Below are 18,353 nucleotides of genomic sequence, written 5' to 3' on the forward strand. Positions count from 1 at the left end.
CCTCTGGCACTTAAGTTGACCTTGGCCAAGTCAGCTGAGCATAAAGACCCCTGCATAAAACTTTTCAGTGTTTTTTTTTTTTTAATGATGTTGTGATGGGGCAGAGGTTGGATTGGCAGGGTCTGAGTGTGGCGACGCCTGGTTGGATCACTCGGGCGAACATGGAGCTGTTCAAACCTCCACTTAAAGCTCTATCTCAGTTGTTAGTGATTGGTTCATCTCAGCAGCAAAACAAGCAGGTTCATTCCCATAGTTGGTGAGGTTCTGCCACCGTGCAGGCAGCTGTGGCCATTGGCTTCTTCACATCATGAAGCTAATGAGGGTCAGACACCCACCAAAGGCAGCAATTCATTACCAGCCAGTAACTACTGAACAGCGGCTAAGGGGCAAGGTCAGCTTTGTCTGTGGGTGAGACCTTATCTGAAGTTCACGTCTCTACCTGATTACCTGTGTTCAGAATGGTATAAATCAAAATATAATAGTGCAGCCTCTCTGGGATGACAGTTGTGCTTAAAGGAAGGAGAATCTGTCTCACAAGGGGAGCTCAGCTGGCAAAATGAAGATTGAGTAGGATAAATACCTTAGCAAATAAACACCTGGGAAAGAAAAATGATAGTTAAGCCAATGGACAAGATTTTACAGGAACAAATGAGCATAAAGTGGCCATGAATACAGTTGGGTTGGCAATTAGAGATGTTGTAAGTAGAGAAGGTGGGAGAAGGTGAGCTTTGCTGATTTTACTTTCCAAGCAGAAAGGATGGCTGCTGTAGCACTGGTTTGCACAGTGCTAGAGAAGCTGGTGTCATGAGGGTGTTTACTGCAGCAAGTGTAGCTGTGCTGCATGTGTGGAGTCATCCCTGCTGACTGCTTGGGAGTTAATACTGCACCCCGTAGCCCTGAAAGGCCAGACAGAAACATCCAGGCCTAGCAGGGGAGTGCAGCTTTCAGCATGGAGGCAAACTGATCTGGAACATCTAAGAAATTAAACCATTCCATTAAATTTTTTGCCATAGTGTTTAACAGCTTGGAATAGAGTTTTGTAGGATGCAGTCTGTTATCTACTAAAGTTGTTAAATCAATAAGAGCCAAATGTGTAGGAAAAATAACTCTAATGAGTTATTTTTAGTTTTTCCTGAAACCTGCCTATAACAGGAAGGAACAGATATGTCATTGGAAAACAAGTCAATCAGTGGTTGCCTTATGTCCTGAAGATCTTTCCTTTACGATCTTTCATCTTGTCTGAGGACTTCCAAGGCTGCTATCTTTATTCAAATTACTGTGTTGTGCTAACATCTACCCTATAATTTGTTGTTTGTTTGTTGTCATGTCACACAGTATTACAAGTTTACTCTGGTGCTATAATCATTCTCAAATGAAAGCTTTAGATGCTCTGAAAACCATTATAATATGCAGGTTTAACAGATGCTGTTTGCTAGTAATTTCGTTTAGTTTAACCAAATAGAAAAAAAATCAGCAAATAACTCAGTATTTTATATCAGCAAGAAAGGAGTTCTTTCTTGAAGCTGAATCTTTTGTAGACCACAAATTGTTGAACTGTAGATCCAAGCTGTCAGTGTTGAAAGTATCACATAGAAGGAAGTGCTGCTGTCCCTTGGAAAAATATTTGCAACCTATTGTGGTGATAATCCAACAGAAAATTTCAGTTCTATATACTTAACAGTGATTTTTTTTGTTTATTCTTAATACTCTGAAGGCAAACTCAGTCTGCAAACTTGAATTGTTACATTCTTGAGATGGCAGAGGTTAAACAAGGGAATTTAAAGGTGTTCTGGGGCAATATTCTTTGCCAAATGATGGCTGAAAATGCCACTCACTACACAGAAAAGTGAAAATTGGAGGAAATGAAAAAATTGGAGGAAATGAAGAAGAAAATGAAAAAATGAAAAATGAGAACAGCTTCAACCCTTTCCCAGGGTTACTGAAACCCTGACAGCACTGCCAGTGCTTTGAACTGTTAACTTTCTTCCTCATGCCTTGATAAAAGTTGGCTTGTACAGAGCTTGAGATGCCTGGTGAAGGAGTTTTAAGGTTGGAGGCGAATGAGAAATACTGGTCAAATGTCTCAAATCAGACAATAATTAGTAAAATGCTAAAACTGAATTAGAGCTTGAATTCTGACTTTTGAAAAGTTTTATTTGAAGCTAAGCAGAACTCTAGAGGACACATTTTCAAAGGTGTCCTCCAAATTTATCTATGTGATGTTAATCACCAATGCATTAGCGTAACTAGTACTCCACACTGAAACCTCAACCTTGTGCAGAATATCAGATTTTGGTATGAACTCTTGGCTCCTAACCCAAATTAGACCTGTCCAAATAGTCCCAGTTACGTCTCTTCTACTGTGTACAAAGTCTTTACTGGGGCAGATACATCAGAATTGTTTCCAGCAGGTATGTATTCCAGAAATAAACCCATGAAACACAATGAAATCTCTGAGGTGGAGACTTCTATAAGCACTTTATAAATGTGTTGCTAAGTACTTGCCACTTAGAGCGGCTTATCCTTGAAATGGTATGTTTTTGTTCAAGAAAAGGAAGAAAATCTTGATGTATGACGGGAATGACATAAGTTTTTAGACTGAAGGAGGTCTTCTATGACTTTTCAGCATTTATTTCCTCTAGAGACTTTAAAATACACACTGTTTTGTGGCAAACTCCACAGCTGTATGTGTTTATGGGTTCACACATATTGGAACGCTAATTGCTATTGTTTAGGGCAGCTATTGAAATCTGCTCAGTTACAGCAAAATAAGAATAAAACGTACTTATCTTGTCCTACTTTCAAGGTGTAATACAAGCCCAGCTTCCCACTGTGTAAAGCATTGTTGCTGCTCTTGAAAAATGCTGTCCAGCAACAGAGAAAATAGTGTTCAGAAAAACAATGGCTTTACTGTACACCAAATTCTGTCAAATACTTTTTTTCCAGTCTAATCTCTTGCAGCTACAGTAATCTTTGTTGTTAGTTATAACAGTGGCAGGTAAGATCATTTTCAGACAAAACCATGACCTTTAAGCTGACAGTGTGTTCTAATTGGTTTCAGTGATAGACCCCTGCACAACTGGGAATGGAGGATGCTCACAAATCTGTCAAAATGAGAGAGGAACTGCAAAGTGCGAGTGTCATGCAGGGTACTATATTTCTGCAGACAAAACGTCCTGTTTAGGTAAGAAACTATGGACTATTTATTGGGAAGAAAGATACTAATATGCACTCTAGTTTGCTGAGCTTTGAATGGAAAAAAATATGTTATACAAATATGTCTGCATTTTGAAATGGTGTTTCTTTCTGTTATATTGACGTCACACAATACTGTTGAAGAACCATTTTATTAATGAAAATTACTCTGTGATCTCTTAAACCATGCTTTCTAGCAACTGGATTTGTAGATGATGTAGTGTCATTCTTGTAGGGTCCCTTTAAAATAATGCCCCAGATACAGCTTCTGGAAAATTGGTTCAAGTTAACTCTGAACCACGTCACTGAAAACCTATTTAGAATTCAAAGAGCTTTTTAGCTGGAGAACTGTTTCCATATTAATAGACAAACTACTGTTAAGGAAAATTATGAAGTGTAAGATTTCCAAAGAAAGGTGCTTAAAGAGTTGAATTCCAAAGTCTTGTATTTAGTCTGAGATTTTCAAAAGGATCTAAAGCATTTTTGATCTGAAATGTGGGGCAATTACCTATCAAAATACCTGCTTTTCTGTTAATATGATACTTGGAAGCTAGATTATCAGTTTTATGAAGGAAAAAGCAATTGTGGACTTCATGGTGCACAGATTTTTAACAGCCTTGTCAGGGTCAGGGTATGTATTTGGACACCAGTTATGAACTCCTCCTTTTGAAAACCTGGTCATGATTTTGCCAGTGCTCAAATTGTTGTCTTGTGTGGTGCTGGGTGCTTCACAAAATACTTCCTACCTTGATTATTTTACTCAGTTGTCTCTAAGCTATTCTGTGAGTAACATTGCACAGCTCAGTGATTATCCTCTCTTACTGCGATTACTCATGAGTCAGGTTACTGAAAAAGCAGAGTATTTTAAAGCAGTGTAGACACTTCACTGACAATTAGTAGATGGAAACCACAGTGGGTTTAATACTAGGGTCAGCATGTTATTCATTTTATCTCGGATACATATTGGCAATTCCATTAATTTATGTATAAACTAACACACTAGGAAACTTCCGGTATTACATATTGGAACAAATTTTCTTCCCACTTTCATGGCAACAGTCTTTTGAATTGCTAGGCATCATGTCTTACTATGGATATGCAATTATTGTTTTTTTCTTCCAGAAATTATTCAATATCTTTTGCAAAATTCAAGCTAGTATTTGGCTCTCTGGAAGATGAACTAGGAGACAGAGGGCAACTAAAGTGTCATACTTTAGCTATTAGCTGTATTTAAAAGATAGGAAGAAACATGCAGAATGGTGGCTGTGTTTCAGTTTTCCAACTTCTTTCTATTTGAAAAGCAGAAAAAGAGAAAATCACATATACAGAATTTGCCAACATAGTCTACTTGCAAAGTGACAATTACAGAAGAAGGAGAGAGAGCCCATTTTAGTCTAAACAGCAGCTATACTCACATGGCTGCTTCAGAGAAGCTGTCATTTATCCTGAAATTTTCATGAGTCGGTGTGTGGTGTTTGCACTGCCTGAGGCCTCTTTTTGCAAGTAGGCTGATTGCATTTGTAAAGCTACTTGTGTTCAAGTACAAGGGGCCATGACTATGGCACTGGTTACAGCATATGTGAAGCAAAAAAATAAAACCTGTTAGAAAGTGGTTTGCTGTGGTAAAAGGTGAGGAGCTGCACACCAGACCGTTCTCTCCTCTGTGTGAGACACTGACCCAGGATCGGTGCAATGAATAATCTGTATTTTGGAAGCAAAATGTCAGAACAAGAGAAGGAAGAGGAGGTGGGTTAGGGGTTTGCTGTGTGCAAGATAATGTCAGTCTTTGCACAGAGGTTAATGTTATCTGCATCTGTGCTCCACAGCAGCAGCATTTAGTGTAAGTTTTTGCTTTCCTTTTTTTTCTTTGCTTCCTTTCCCCTCCCCCCCCCCTTCAGTAATTGTTCTTTAGGAGTAGTTTTATGCCCCACTGAGATTTTAGGAAAATGGATGCCTCTGGTTGCATTTATCTCCAAAATACAAACTAGTGAGTATAAAGCTGAGAAGGGCTTTGACAGTCTTAAGAGAGGGCTGGGCGAACAACAGTCTCTCCATCCACAGTTCCTCACCTTTTTTCTTTACTTATAGGTGTGGTGAAACTCTGCTGGTTAGAGTAGATGCCTCCCAGCTGGACTTCCGTAGAAGTATGATTCAGGGATGTGACCTAGGAGATCTGTCTCCATTTTACCTGCTGCAACCCAGTCACTACTCAATCCAAATCATTTGACATTCAGAAAATAATCAATTTCCTGTCCCATTAATTTAAATATAGTAGTTTTGAAGACTTTATGATAATTTTAGGGTAGTGGGAAGTAGGAATTTCTCCTGAATTCTTCATGTGACTTACTTGGCCATTGCTTTCTTTACAGGAATAATAAGTTGCTTTGGCTGATACTGTAAATATAATGCTTGACATTGTAAATAATCACACTGAATGGTTCAAGGTCAATGGTGTTCGGAAAAAAAGGTTACTTTGTAGGCCAATGTTGAATTCAGTGTTCCTGGATTCATCAGATGCGGTCATTTGTAGACTAACATCACGATGTGCTTTTCAGCCTGAAAAACATGTGGAGAAATACTATTTTTTACTTTAATATCCAAATGAATGTCTTTGCCTTTCTCTACGCTTCATAGACATTGATGAGTGTACAGAAGGAAGAGCCAGGTGTGCTCATCGTTGTGTGAACAGTCTGGGATCCTTCACCTGTGTCTGTAATCCGGGCTTCGAGCTGGGGGCTGATGGAAAGCAGTGCTACCGTAAGTGACACTTTTGCAGTTTTCAGGCATTCTTATCTGCAAACTGCTATACTTGATTTTTAATTCAGTTGGATTAGTACTCACAGCAATATAAATGTATGCAAAAGCTCAAGCTTAATGCTATTTTCTTCATCTTCTGCTACTGCTGGTTTTGCAGGTTGATATTCCTAAGCCTGTGTTCACAGACCTTAATTACTGCATTTCAGAGAGCAAATAGCCATGTTGGTTTATCTTCAGAGACTGGTGAATTTTATTGTAGAACTACTAAAATATTGCTCTTCCATGAAATACATTCATTCCTGCCCTCCTCCTCCCAATTTTATTATATGCCACATCTGAGGCAAGAAAGAAATGTAATATTCTGCTCCTGTCTTTATCTCTCTAAGTTTACTTATGTTTCTTCTGAGATTATTGACACTATTAAGTAGATGCCATAGAAAGAAAAGGAAAAAAAGCAAGGTTTGGGATGCAAAAAAAATCAGAACAACTGAAATTTCCCAAACTAAAATGATGCTGAGCTCTGTTGTCTTCCCTCACATGCTTATCTCTTGCCAGCAGGGTTTCTTAACACTACTTTTCTTCAGGAGGGGACTGATTTCCAGCACTGTTAGTTGATAGGTGATCCCTAGGCTGTCCTTGAGGGCAAATGTAGATTAATAAAGGAGATGATGTGGAAAAGTTTGTGTTATTATGGACCTAACATAAGCTCACTGGAATGCAGACAAAAGCATGACCTGTTTTAGCAAAGAGGTGGGCAAAGATCATTCAATGTAATAATACTGTGCAAGAGCTTTCAGCAGAATTTCCTTAGGAAAATATGCTGCATGCCAGAGAATGTATGCTTTCTTTAAGAATGTGTGTGTAAGAAATACTTATTGGGGATGAAATTCAATTTCAAAGCATTAACATACATTAAAAACAAAAAACAGTTATGTGAGAGATATCCTGGAGAATTATTTCATAGGTGATGGGGGGAACTGTGAATAGTGCAGTGGCAGAGGAAATGCAATTAATATATAGATATATCTGTTATCGGGATAAAAAAAAAAAGTGATAATGTATTTTCTCCATGTTCTGCAAATCTCAGGGGATGATGATTCTCTGTACCTTATGTACAATATTATAAGGCAAATAATAAAAATAAAAACATTCTGCATCTATTCATGATCAGGGTTATCCCAGTGCTTGAGAAATTTATAATCTTTGTTTATTCTTTCATTTCCCCAGTGTCAGGGGGAAGAGCTATTATTCTATTTTTACTGATGAAGAACTGACAGTATATAAAGTCAGATTCTGCATCTGACTGCTGGGTTTCCTAAATCCCAGCTTGACACACAGGACAGGAGACTAGGTTCCTTCTCCCTGCTGCAAATAATCATAATATAGCCTTCAATATACATTCTCCTAATTTATATCCTCTTCCAGCTAGACTTGCATTTCAGCAGGCGGATTGCTCCCTGAGGGCACAAAAAACTTAGGAACAGAGCCTCCAACACAGATGTGTCCCTGAGCCACAGCAGTGGGGAAATGCCATCCTTCTGCACCAAATCTGATGGCCTCAGCTCTGAGCTGGAGTGTTTCTGGAAGTACGGTGGCTCCTTTAAGGAGGGTGTTTCTCAGTTCTCCTGCATATTATGGGAATTTAATGCCTCTCTACATAGTTACGTAATGAGACAATTTGGGTAATTCTTCAGGAGAACATTTAGAACTGAGCTTACGGTTTGCTTTCATCCCAAAGAAATCATCCAGTGTAGTACCTGGGTAGGAATGAGGTGGCCAGATGTTCCCTTTTCTGTCTGAAGACTTCTGCTGGACCTGGCCAGTTGTGAGGACTGTCCAGCACAACCCAGTGCAGAAGGATGGGGATGGTCCATCAGGGTGAAGAGGGGTGGCAACAGCATCATGCCACCACACTGTCTTAATTATGGGCAAAGTCCCAGCAGGGGAATTGCTATGTGCCCTGTTGAAGGGACATAGAATCATAGAATACTTAGGGCTGGAAACGACCTTAAGATCATCAAGTTCAAACCCCCCTGCCATGGGCAGAGACACCTCACACTAAGCCATGTCACCCAAGGCTCCATCCAGCCTGGCCTTGAGCACTGCCAGGGATGGAGCATTCACAACTTCCCTGGGCATTCCGTTCAATGCCTCACCACCCTCAAAGTAAAGAACTTCTTCCTTATATTTAACCTTAGATCCAACAGTCAAAACCTGTGGAATCTTCTGCTTTGTGGTTAGGTGTCAGACTTGCCACCTTGTGGTTTGGTGTCTCACAGCGCTCTGCTGTTAGACGTTTGTTTTTGGTGGATGTTTCAGAATCTAACTCTTTCCCATTTGCATACAACACTAAAAGTTACTTACTGGAAAGCACAAGTAGTCTGGGTTGAGATGGACCACCTGGGTTCTTCAGATGGTTCCTTTCCTCCTTTCAGGTAAGGGCAGAACTTGCTATTGCATTCAAAGCAAGCATAAATCTCAGGAAACCTGTGAGTGCTCCTGTAGTAGGCAGACTGCTGGAACGGTGGACCAGCTTCACATTACCAAAGTCAAGAGCATACACTGTTATGACACAAGGAGACAAATACCCAGAGTTCAGTGGCTCCAAAACATGCTTTTCTGTGGTGTGAGTGGGAGTTCAGTTTATATTTCCTGCTACAGCAGTCAGCTTATGGGTGCTTTTTTTACAGAAAGCTTATTCTCCAGTGACTCTCCTCCTGTGCTTGCTTTTTAACATCATTTTCATTTATTTCTCTGCAAGGCATCGAAATGGAAATTGTCGATAGCTGCCAGGAAAACAACGGTGGCTGCTCTCACCACTGCGAGCACACCACTGCGGGACCACGCTGCTCCTGTGACGATGGCTATCACCTCGATTTTGATGGCAAAACTTGTGCAGGTAATTCATGACAAATACAGTGCTCCTGTGGGAGGAGGGAGGAGATGCGGCAGGTCTCTCTGCAAGGGCAGCCTGCAGGAGAGCTGTCGCTCAAGGAAGTGCCTTCCCATCTCCTTCCTTTCTTCTACAATTTTTAATTAATACCATCCTCTGGTGCTTCCAAGCCACTGCTCCAGCTTGCCTCACTCTGCATGTTTGCTGGGAGTATTAATTAACATGGGGAAGGAGTCTGCCTCCCAAATGGAAAATGACAGTTTGGTGCATTGCCAGTTACTGTGGCCGTATCTCATTGTGTGCAGCTCAAACATCACTTGTCTGACTTTTTTGCCCTCCCTTCCTCAGCTGGCAGCCGGGAAGAGGTAGCACTGCTATTCTGAAGTGCTTCATGTGCAAACCCCACTTTGTGTTGTGGAAGTTGCTGTATTTCTATCAGATTGGCTCAGTGATGAGACTGCACCTCTGACTGTGAGAAGTCTCACTTAGGAAGTGAAAGCAATAGTTAGATTTGTTTTCATTTCAAGAAAAGAGCTTAAAAATTCATTCACATTTTAAACAATTTTACAATGTGATTTTTAATTTTTTTGTTTGTTTGCTCCTTTTGCTGTGCAAGCTGTATCATGTTCTGCTTTAGGCTTGCTGTCACTATGCCATTAAAATTTTAAAGAATAGCCAAGAAGAAAGGGAGGAAACAAACAGAGCAGGTACCACACAGCAGTATAGTAAGATGTCAGGAGAGGTAGGGAGTGAGAGCACTGGTTAATGTGACAGGCATTACAGACAAGAAGAGCCTTGCAACAAAAAAGGCCAAGCGCAGGAGAGAGGAGGGAGGAGGGAAGCACTGAGGTCTGCAAGGGTGACCTGTGCTGGAGCTTAAAAAGCAGGTCAGGGAGGCAGATTTGGACGCAGAGCCTTGCAGGGGTGGGATGGTTTATGTAGTCTTGTTTGTGTATGGATGAGAGGAGGCAGAGCAGCCTCCTGCCTGTGCCCCAGCTCAGTGACCTGCTGATGAGGATTTCAGAGGGAAGCAGTTACACTGGATGTGTCCAGGAGGGAAGTGAGAGCACAGGGGAAGGATTTGGCAAGGCTGAGGACATGAAAAGCTACTCTTAACAGCAAAAAACTCCTTTTTGTTGGATGTACACTTCACATTCCTGCACAGACAAGGGCCTGTTGCTAGACCCCAGAGCAAGGCATTGTCTGATGTACTGCAGAGGAGCTCAGTTTGCAGCATTTCTGGAAAACACTCTTGTGTTCAAATAACCTGCATTTTTCTTTTTCATGCTGACCTCTTCACCTCGATTGATTAATTACATTTTCTTCCTCCTCTTTCTCCTGTCGGTGTTTCCTAATAATGTTGGTACTTCTTCCAAGGTTAATTGAGACACTGACCTTTCCCATCTGCGGCTGCTCATCTGGGTAACATTCAAATGCATTTTGCAGACTCAGCATTGACAGGGTGGCCCTTGAATGGCCATTGACCTGCTCAGCAGGCTGCAAGGGCTGGCATCACCTGAGAGCCTGCAGTGGAAAGATAACAGCTCGATTCTCCTGTCTAATCACCGGAATAGCGGTGTCAATTATACCAATTTCCAGATGGACACAGGGCAAGATAAGGCAATGGGCAATTAGTTATCAAAAACTGCAAGTGCACCTAGTAAGCTGCTGATGTCCAGCAAATGCTTTTTTGGATCAGAGCTCTGTTTCACTACCAGTTTGTTTTGAATAAGGTTGAATGTAAAAAAAGTACAAATAGTTAAATGTAGATTACTGTTAAATAGATGGTATTTTGGGGCTGGTGAGACCTTTCATTGTTTGTTTTGTAAATCACCTCATGGAAGCTAAGACTTGAAGAAAATGTGCCTCTCCTTGCTATTGGTTACTGTGGGAGAAGGTAGAAGAGAGCTGCTGTCAGGATTCAGTGTTTTATGTGGGTGAAGGGAGTGGAAGACGTAGAAAGGCATGTGCTGAAAAGCACAATAGCAACTGAGCCAAACTGGAAGAACAGCTCAGACTGTGTCTAAGGGCTGAACAAGTTGCTTCTTTCTTGCAGAACTGGATGAGTGCAAGACCGGAGAGTCCTGCTGCTCCCAATTCTGCATCAACTATGCAGGTGGATACGAGTGTGCCTGCAAAGCGGGGTTCCAGCCAAATGCCGATGGCTGTGCCTGTGACGGTGAGTCCCTTGATACCAGTGGCTCAGTCTAACTAAGCAAAGCAGTGGATAGAAGAAATGCTGTCAAAGCTCATCAGAGAGCTGTGTGGACATTTCTCTAATAAGAGAATCAGTGACCGTATGCGAGCTTTGCTAAGATTTTGCAAATGTATAATTTCCACTTTGTGAGACTAGAATACAGTAATAACCCAGGATCTGGCATGGAGAAGTGGGTCTGTGGGAAACAAGCCAGCAAAGAGGAATTTTTCCTCCTCTCTCCATGGACACTGTATGTTGATATGTGTTAAAAACTACTTCTACAAGAGGAAAGCCTTCAAAATAACCAAAGGATCAGCTGAGCTTAACAGCTTAAAGCAGCTGTTTTCACTTGAGACAAAAATATAGATGAAATAATCCATTCTGTGTTGTCCTGAAATGTTTTAATATCTCAAATTCTAGTGAGAAGCAGAACCCCCTCCCCCAAATACTAAAAATTCAGGTTTTCATATGTGCAGAATAATTTTTCGGATGCAACCAAGCAGAGAGTGTGCTCTCCAAAGAGAAGGACTTGCACCTAATCAGTATTTGTATCTGTTTTTAATAGACGTGGATGAATGTCGTCTTAATAATGGCAACTGTGACCATTTCTGTGTTAATCTTCTGGGGTCATACAAATGTGCATGTAAGGAGGGTTACAGGCTTGGTGTTAACAGATGGTCCTGCATTGGTAAGTTATTTTTACATACTGGAGGCCATTAAGTATTACCCACTGATCTAAAATGTGAATTCAGAACTGGGATTTTCACAGGTTCTGGGATTTTGGGATCCATCTCTGAATGTGGCAAGGGGAGATCTACATACAACACCAAGTTGCATGATCCCAAGTTATTCCTCAAGAAATGGGTTTTGCCAGAGATAATGGGAGATGAGTGCTTAAATCCCCTGGATATGTTGAAAAACCTAAACCTCACATTCTAGAAATGAATGCTGTTTTTCAGTTTTCTTGCACCTTTTGGTGAAGTTTAGCATCCTGTGGAAAAAAACGTAGCCCAATTGTGCTTTTATGAACTATAGCAAGTTTTCCACTAAAGTCAGTGGTGTGATTCTGGATTTCTGCCAGTGTAACCAGTAGAGAATTTAGCCTAGCAACTTAGTTTTACAACCAAGTTTAGCACCTGTTAAACCTTAGGCAGAGTTTTAACCAGCTTCAAAAAGAAAGCCAAATGATTTCCCATCACTTTTAAGGCTCAAATTTTAGTTTTTCTGAAGATAATTGGACAGCCAGCCTCACTCTATATATGTCATCTCCAAAATGAGCCAAAGTAATGACCTTCATTAACTAAAAATAATATCAAACTTCGAGTGAGGAAAATTAAAATCCTTCTTTAATTTCTTTTTTTGGACTCTCCATGACCAGAGCTTATTTCCAGAAGAAAGGAAAGGGAAGGATTTCCTCTCCTGCTCCCTTTCCCTCCCATTTCTCTCATTTCTCTTTTTTGGGTAGCAGAAACTCTGTACATACAGATGAGAAAACAAATCAGCTGTGACTGCTGTGCAGACTGCACAGTGGTGTAGGTGGAAAATGTACCAGCATAATAAAAATTAAAAAAAAACCCAATACATTAAAAATCTGTAAGGAAGAGTCAGGGCCAGTTCCTGATGGCATGTGTGTGTCAGCCCTAGGTGGGGAGGACGTGGATGCAGAGGAAGCAGTGGGGTTTGCCGGGGCTCCAGGGCTGCAGTTCAGAGATCCCCCGCAGCTCCTTCACTACACGCTTGGTGCCCTCTACGAGGATGAAGATCCACGAGGAGAGCTCACCCTGGTGCACAGGGTCGGTGAGTGAACAAGCATCACTTTTAGCCATTACAGCAAACTGAGGGAATAGTGTCGGAAAGAGAATTCTGCGTGAGAGTCATGCTGGGCTAGCTGGGCTTACACTGTCAGGGATGGAGGATCCCTGTCAGGAGGGATGAGCTTTAATCATTTCTGCCTGTCCTCTATGCCATCAGGGAGGTGGCATTACTACATGTCCCATCCCAAAAGGAACACGTTTGAGGAACAGGGAGGCTCACTGTTCATGGCTGCTGCCTGGATGTGATGCAAGGGATGCGGGGGGAAGCAGGGAAAAAGCGAGAGCACGGCAAGCAGGGGATGGGAGGCTTCTTGGAAAAACAGGTAGTCTGCACAAAGCCTCAGAAGCAACAAGAGAGAGATCCCAGGGCTAGAGGGGTGCATGGGTTATTGCAATGGGTTTGGGGGCGTGTGTGCCCTTTTAAGAAGCCCTTTTATAATCACTGTAGGGTTTTTGCTTAATATATTTGCATTCTTTTTTGTGGAAAAAAACAACCCTCTGGAGATTCACATCCCTTTGGATGCTTTGAGCATGTTCTCTGGAAAAAGTTGGGTCACATCTACATAATGCTCAGGCTGGCCAAGGGCTTGGCATGACTGGTGGCAAAGAGAGCACATGAGCCCACACAGTCACAGGAGTAAGTGCAAAAGCTGTTTTGCACCCCACCTGAGCTTTGCATGACTTCAGTCTTTCCACCTGAAGGTAGAAACTTCATCACCTAAAGAGTATTATGAGTTGAAACCCTGTGCTTTCTTTCTGATGAGTACAGTATGTGCCAGTGGTCCCCAGGGAAGAAAGAAATTTCTTATTTTTATTATATATGTCCTGTGATTTTTATATGAGCTTTAATTACTCATCTGAGTACTGTGCCCTATAGGCAAAAATCAGGAATTGGTCTTGGATTTAATAAAAAAATTAACTTATTTTTATGAACAAAACAGTTAAGGCCTCCCAAATCACACAGCATCTAGTCGGACTCAATGACACTGGTAGCCAATTGGGAAACTGATAAATGAGATAACCACAGGCAAAATTATCAGGCCTGGAAACCAGAATCAAATATTTATTGACTGGTTCTTGCATGTTTTATTTATATTTAGCTACATAAATTTAGATGTTATCAGTCATAGCAGAGCATCTGCACTTGTTCTGAAGCTGAGGCTTTGCAGCACATGATGGAAGGAAAAGGTGAGGGAGAAATGGAACTTCTAATGGTTTTAATAAGTGTTTTTAACTCCCAAATACTGATTTATTTCTCATACTTTCAGACATATTTCTGTGCTGCTATCTATATTGTAAACCCCCATGCTTTAACAGTAAACTGGCAAAAGTAATTAAATATTTTCTATAACTTGAATGACTTGAATGTAGAAGCATGTTTTTACCAGTAATCTGTATTATTCTCCTGAAGTATGAACTTACAACCTGTTCCAGGTGAGAGCACTGGGATTCTGAATGTCTCTGGAAGCTTCAGCATTTGTTGAGCTAACAAGAGAAAAGAATAGCTTGGTGCTGAGACCTAAAGGAAATCTGGCCCCACATGGAAAATTGCTGGCGAGAAGCAACTAGCCTGCTGACTTACTGTTAGCTGAAACAATCTGCCAGCTCACTTTCAGGTGTTCTAAATCCCTTTCCAAAATGCTTCCAGCCAAAGCCATAAAGCCTCAGAGGCAGTAAACTGACCATGTGGATAGGATCTTAATGACACCAAGGTATTTTAGCAGCAAGTAACATTTATTTTCTATGCCTTTCTCAATAGATCTCACAATGAAAGATCATGAGGGTGCAGGTGTCTGTGGGCGTAAGGGAAAAAAGGAGGTTGGGGAAGGTGAGGGAGAAATGCATTTTCACATAAGGCTTCCCCTATAAACTAACCCTTTTTTCATATCTGTGAAGAAAAAGGAAGGGATAAATGTCTATCATGCTTTGTTTTCCTAGAATAACACTCAGCCTCTGCTGTTAAAAATATCACTGAGCTAAGCTTAAATAGCACCACATCCACCTACTGCAATAGAACAAAAAGCATAGCCTAGTATGGAGAAAAAGAGATTCTCTCCCACAGAATACTTCTAATTGTATACAGTATTATCAAGCTTTTATTAGGTGAAAATTCACTTTTTCTGAAGGCAAGATACTTGCTTTTAAAAAGTAGTTTTAAGTGTTCTTTGATAGGAATTACAGCATTTAAAGGACTACATTGCAGCATTTAAAGGAATAAATTCCAGCTAAGTCTCAGCTTTCCTTTTATTTCGACTATAAAATTTGGAGAGGGAAGTTTAGGAATCACTATTTGGGACATGAAATGAATCAGTGGTATTTGCAACATTACCAGCATTAATGCTAGCAACATGATTGCTTTTTTTCTCAGACTGTCAATGTTGCGTAGGTTCCTTTTTACACTTACACGTCTGGGATGAGAGGTGAAAGCTTGTGGAAGTATTTTGTCTGTATGCTCACTAAGCCGCCTGTATTTTTTCATTCCAGTTTGCCTTGATAACGCATTCGGCAATGACTGTAGCTTGAGCTGTGAGGATTGTCTGAACGGAGGCAGATGTAACAGTGAACACAGTGGCTGTGTTTGCTCACCTGGGTGGACTGGCATTATCTGTAATGAAAGTGAGTACAGTGAGTTTCAAAGGTGAGGACTTTGTCCTAGTGCTGTGATGCTGCAGATAGGTAGGAAATAGGAATAACCTGTTGTACTTTTAATCTGTAAAGCTCTCTAAGGAGCACAGCTGTCTCATAGACAGGTCAAACTTTATTATAATGAGGTACATTAAAGAGAAATTATAAGGGATGCTAAAATATATAGTACAAGCCCTCAAACAGCGGGGTCCCTGCCTACCTGTGCAGTATTGTACAGTATTTGTCTGGTGTTCATTCCTATTCATTCTGCTGCAAAAAAACTGCTTAAGTTTGCCTGCAATGCTTCATTCCACAACTTGCCTTACTGACTTTCAGAAGTCTGTCCCAGCAGGTGGTGTGACAGTCTGGGTAGACACATGTACTAAGCTTGATTTTTTTTCCATTGTAGCATCCCAAGACATTGCCTTTTTAATTTTTTTAACTTGCGTCGGTGAACTTGGGCATGGTTTTTTCCCCTTATCATTCTTTTTATTATTAGCATCATTTTCATATGATGTTTAATTTTTAATATTGGAAATTTTATATTTCAGAATTCTCCTACCAAGTCAAACAGTGTCCTTTGTAACAGCTTTTTACTCTCCTTATTCCTGCTTCCTGGCAGAGGATCCTTCTGGTTCAGAAGTCTGTGTCAAAACCAACTAGAACCGTAGAGTGGTGATTTCTTGATGTACCATGCACTGTTCTTCATCTGTAGTTTCGCAAAACTTGTCTGTTGCTTGTCTGAGACTACATGGTAGGTCTCCTGCATGTTTGAGATAGGTCCCTCTGTTTTATGGTGTGTGGCATGATGGCCCATCATACTCAGAAAGTCTGTTCTGTCACTCATGAGGCAGTCAGTGAAGAAATATTATTCAGCATCGGTAGACATCAATGTTCAGGTTAACGTAATCAAGATTGTTCAGGAGTCATCATCACAAGGACATAAATATAGAAAAAAAGGCAAATTATTGAAACCAACAGTCTGGCCAAAATTAGTTTGTGTGGCTGACCCTGAGTTTGGTTTGTGAACACTGGGGACAGCTAAAAGAATAGATATGAAGAGAATTAAAATGATAGTTTCTAGTCTACCTAAGACTATAGACCAGTTAGATTATTCTTACATCTATTCATGGTGCTCTAGTTGTTCAGAACAGGTCATAAAAACTTCAAGAGAGGATCCAAATTCTTTAGTCCACTTCATAAATAATAACATTTTTGCTTTATTTTTACAGTAGATATGCATGCATGTAATCTGGTGGAAACCACCACCATAATTTAAAGAACTTTAATGGGATGCATTTAATGCATTACTGAGCAAAACCTGCAACCCAATGCCATAGTCATTGGCAATTATAAATACAATAGATAATCTATGATTTAGTCATGAGATTGCTTTCACTCTTTTCTATTTTTTTCTTAACGTACAGCATAGTTAATGGATTTGGAGTGAGACAAGCAGTTGAGAAAACTGAAACTAAATTTTGGTAATAACGCACCAAAGAAGCTGAATGGAAATTGATGTGAAATGTCAAGTTTCTTAATATACATTGATAAAATGCCAGTTAAGTCATATGACTCCAGCATTTACTCAGCTAGCTCAGGCTGTGGTCGGTGGATCAAGGCTTCATTTCACAATTTGTTTTGCACTGGAGTGATGATAGGGAGGAATCCTGTTGTGGATCTGTTTCTGCCATGATCATCTGGGGAATTTCAGAGACTATGTTAGAAAAACATAATGTTAGTTTTATAATAGTATTTGGGGAAAAAAAATAAGCTTTGTTCTTAACAAGCAATGTTTTTTGAGCCTTGTGCATTGTGTGGAGGGAAGCATGCGCAGTGCAGAATTTGAATACATCATGCAGTACTTCACGTAAGTCAGCTTAATTCAGGAGTCCTTTTAAAATTAAATAGTGAATATCAGACACATGTGCCTTACCTTATATAGAAAGAATATGACTTTGATTAGAGCTGCTTGACTAAAAGAATTCTCATTGCTCAGTTTTGATGACTGGAGTGTTAGTTTGTAAAGGGACAGGATTTCATGGCCCTTTCATTTTCACTGATTTCTCCACAGCTTGCTCCCAAGGGACATATGGCAGAGGATGTGCCAGCATTTGCAAGTGCCAGAATGGAGGCTCATGTGACCCTGTCACAGGGCAGTGCCACTGCCCACCCGGTGTGCACGGCAAGCTCTGTGAAGATGGTATGGCTCCCCTTGTATTGCCTGAAACCTCACTGTTTCTTTCCCTTTGTTTCTATCTAGATGTAATTGTGTGTGGTAAACCTTAGTGGTGCTAATGAGAAGAGTCTCAATTGTGTGAGATGTAACCCTGCAGCTTGTTTTGCGGTGGCTTTTGTTTAAATAATATGCAAGACAGAGAAAAAACACGTGCCTTGTAAGGATGGGCTCACAAGCCCCAGGTCAGCAACAAGGCAACCTAGTCTTTTCTGTAGCGCCAACTAAAAGAGAGCTGATTTGATGTTTATGTTTTAACACTTAACAGCTGATGCCTTGCTGTGTTTGTGCACTTAAAAGGTTGCCCGAAAGGCTTCTTTGGGAAGAACTGTAATAAACCATGCAACTGTGCCAACAATGGCTATTGCCACAGACTCTATGGAGCCTGCCTCTGTGACCCAGGGCTTTATGGGCGCTTCTGCCATCTTAGTAAGTTTCTGTAATTTTTTTGATCTGTTTAACATATGCACAACATAACGGTGTCTAAAAAATTCCACATCACATACAAAATGAGTGGGGCTTTGGGTTCTGTGATGAACTGGGAGTAGCAGGAGGACGTGACTGTGGATGCATGCCAGGAAGCCCCAGAAATTTTATTAATCTTTTCCTCTAGCAATTAAATTTGGCCATAAGGAC

At 40.7% G+C, this 18,353-nt stretch overlaps 1 protein-coding gene across 4 annotated transcripts in view; it reads left to right on the forward strand.

Annotated features, from left to right (window-relative positions):
* Positions 1-18,353, forward strand: part of LOC133222201 (multiple epidermal growth factor-like domains protein 6) — a 204,661-nt gene that overhangs the window by 143,640 nt on the left and 42,668 nt on the right. For all 4 annotated transcript variants that reach the window (XM_061371691.1, XM_061371692.1, XM_061371694.1 and 1 more), the window contains 9 exons: positions 3,062-3,184; positions 5,830-5,952; positions 8,714-8,851; positions 10,902-11,024; positions 11,608-11,730; positions 12,681-12,839; positions 15,341-15,472; positions 17,556-17,684; positions 18,018-18,146. In XM_061371691.1, the coding sequence (XP_061227675.1) occupies positions 3,062-3,184; positions 5,830-5,952; positions 8,714-8,851; positions 10,902-11,024; positions 11,608-11,730; positions 12,681-12,839; positions 15,341-15,472; positions 17,556-17,684; positions 18,018-18,146 (1,179 nt within the window). The remainder of the gene's footprint in view (positions 1-3,061; positions 3,185-5,829; positions 5,953-8,713; positions 8,852-10,901; positions 11,025-11,607; positions 11,731-12,680; positions 12,840-15,340; positions 15,473-17,555; positions 17,685-18,017; positions 18,147-18,353) is intronic.

Source organism: Neopsephotus bourkii, unplaced genomic scaffold, assembly GCF_033783945.1.
Source record: "Neopsephotus bourkii isolate Nb327-2 ecotype Australia unplaced genomic scaffold, CSIRO-AGI_Nbou_v1 NB_1574, whole genome shotgun sequence".
In the NCBI taxonomy this organism is placed as follows: Eukaryota; Metazoa; Chordata; class Aves; order Psittaciformes; family Psittacidae; genus Neopsephotus; species Neopsephotus bourkii.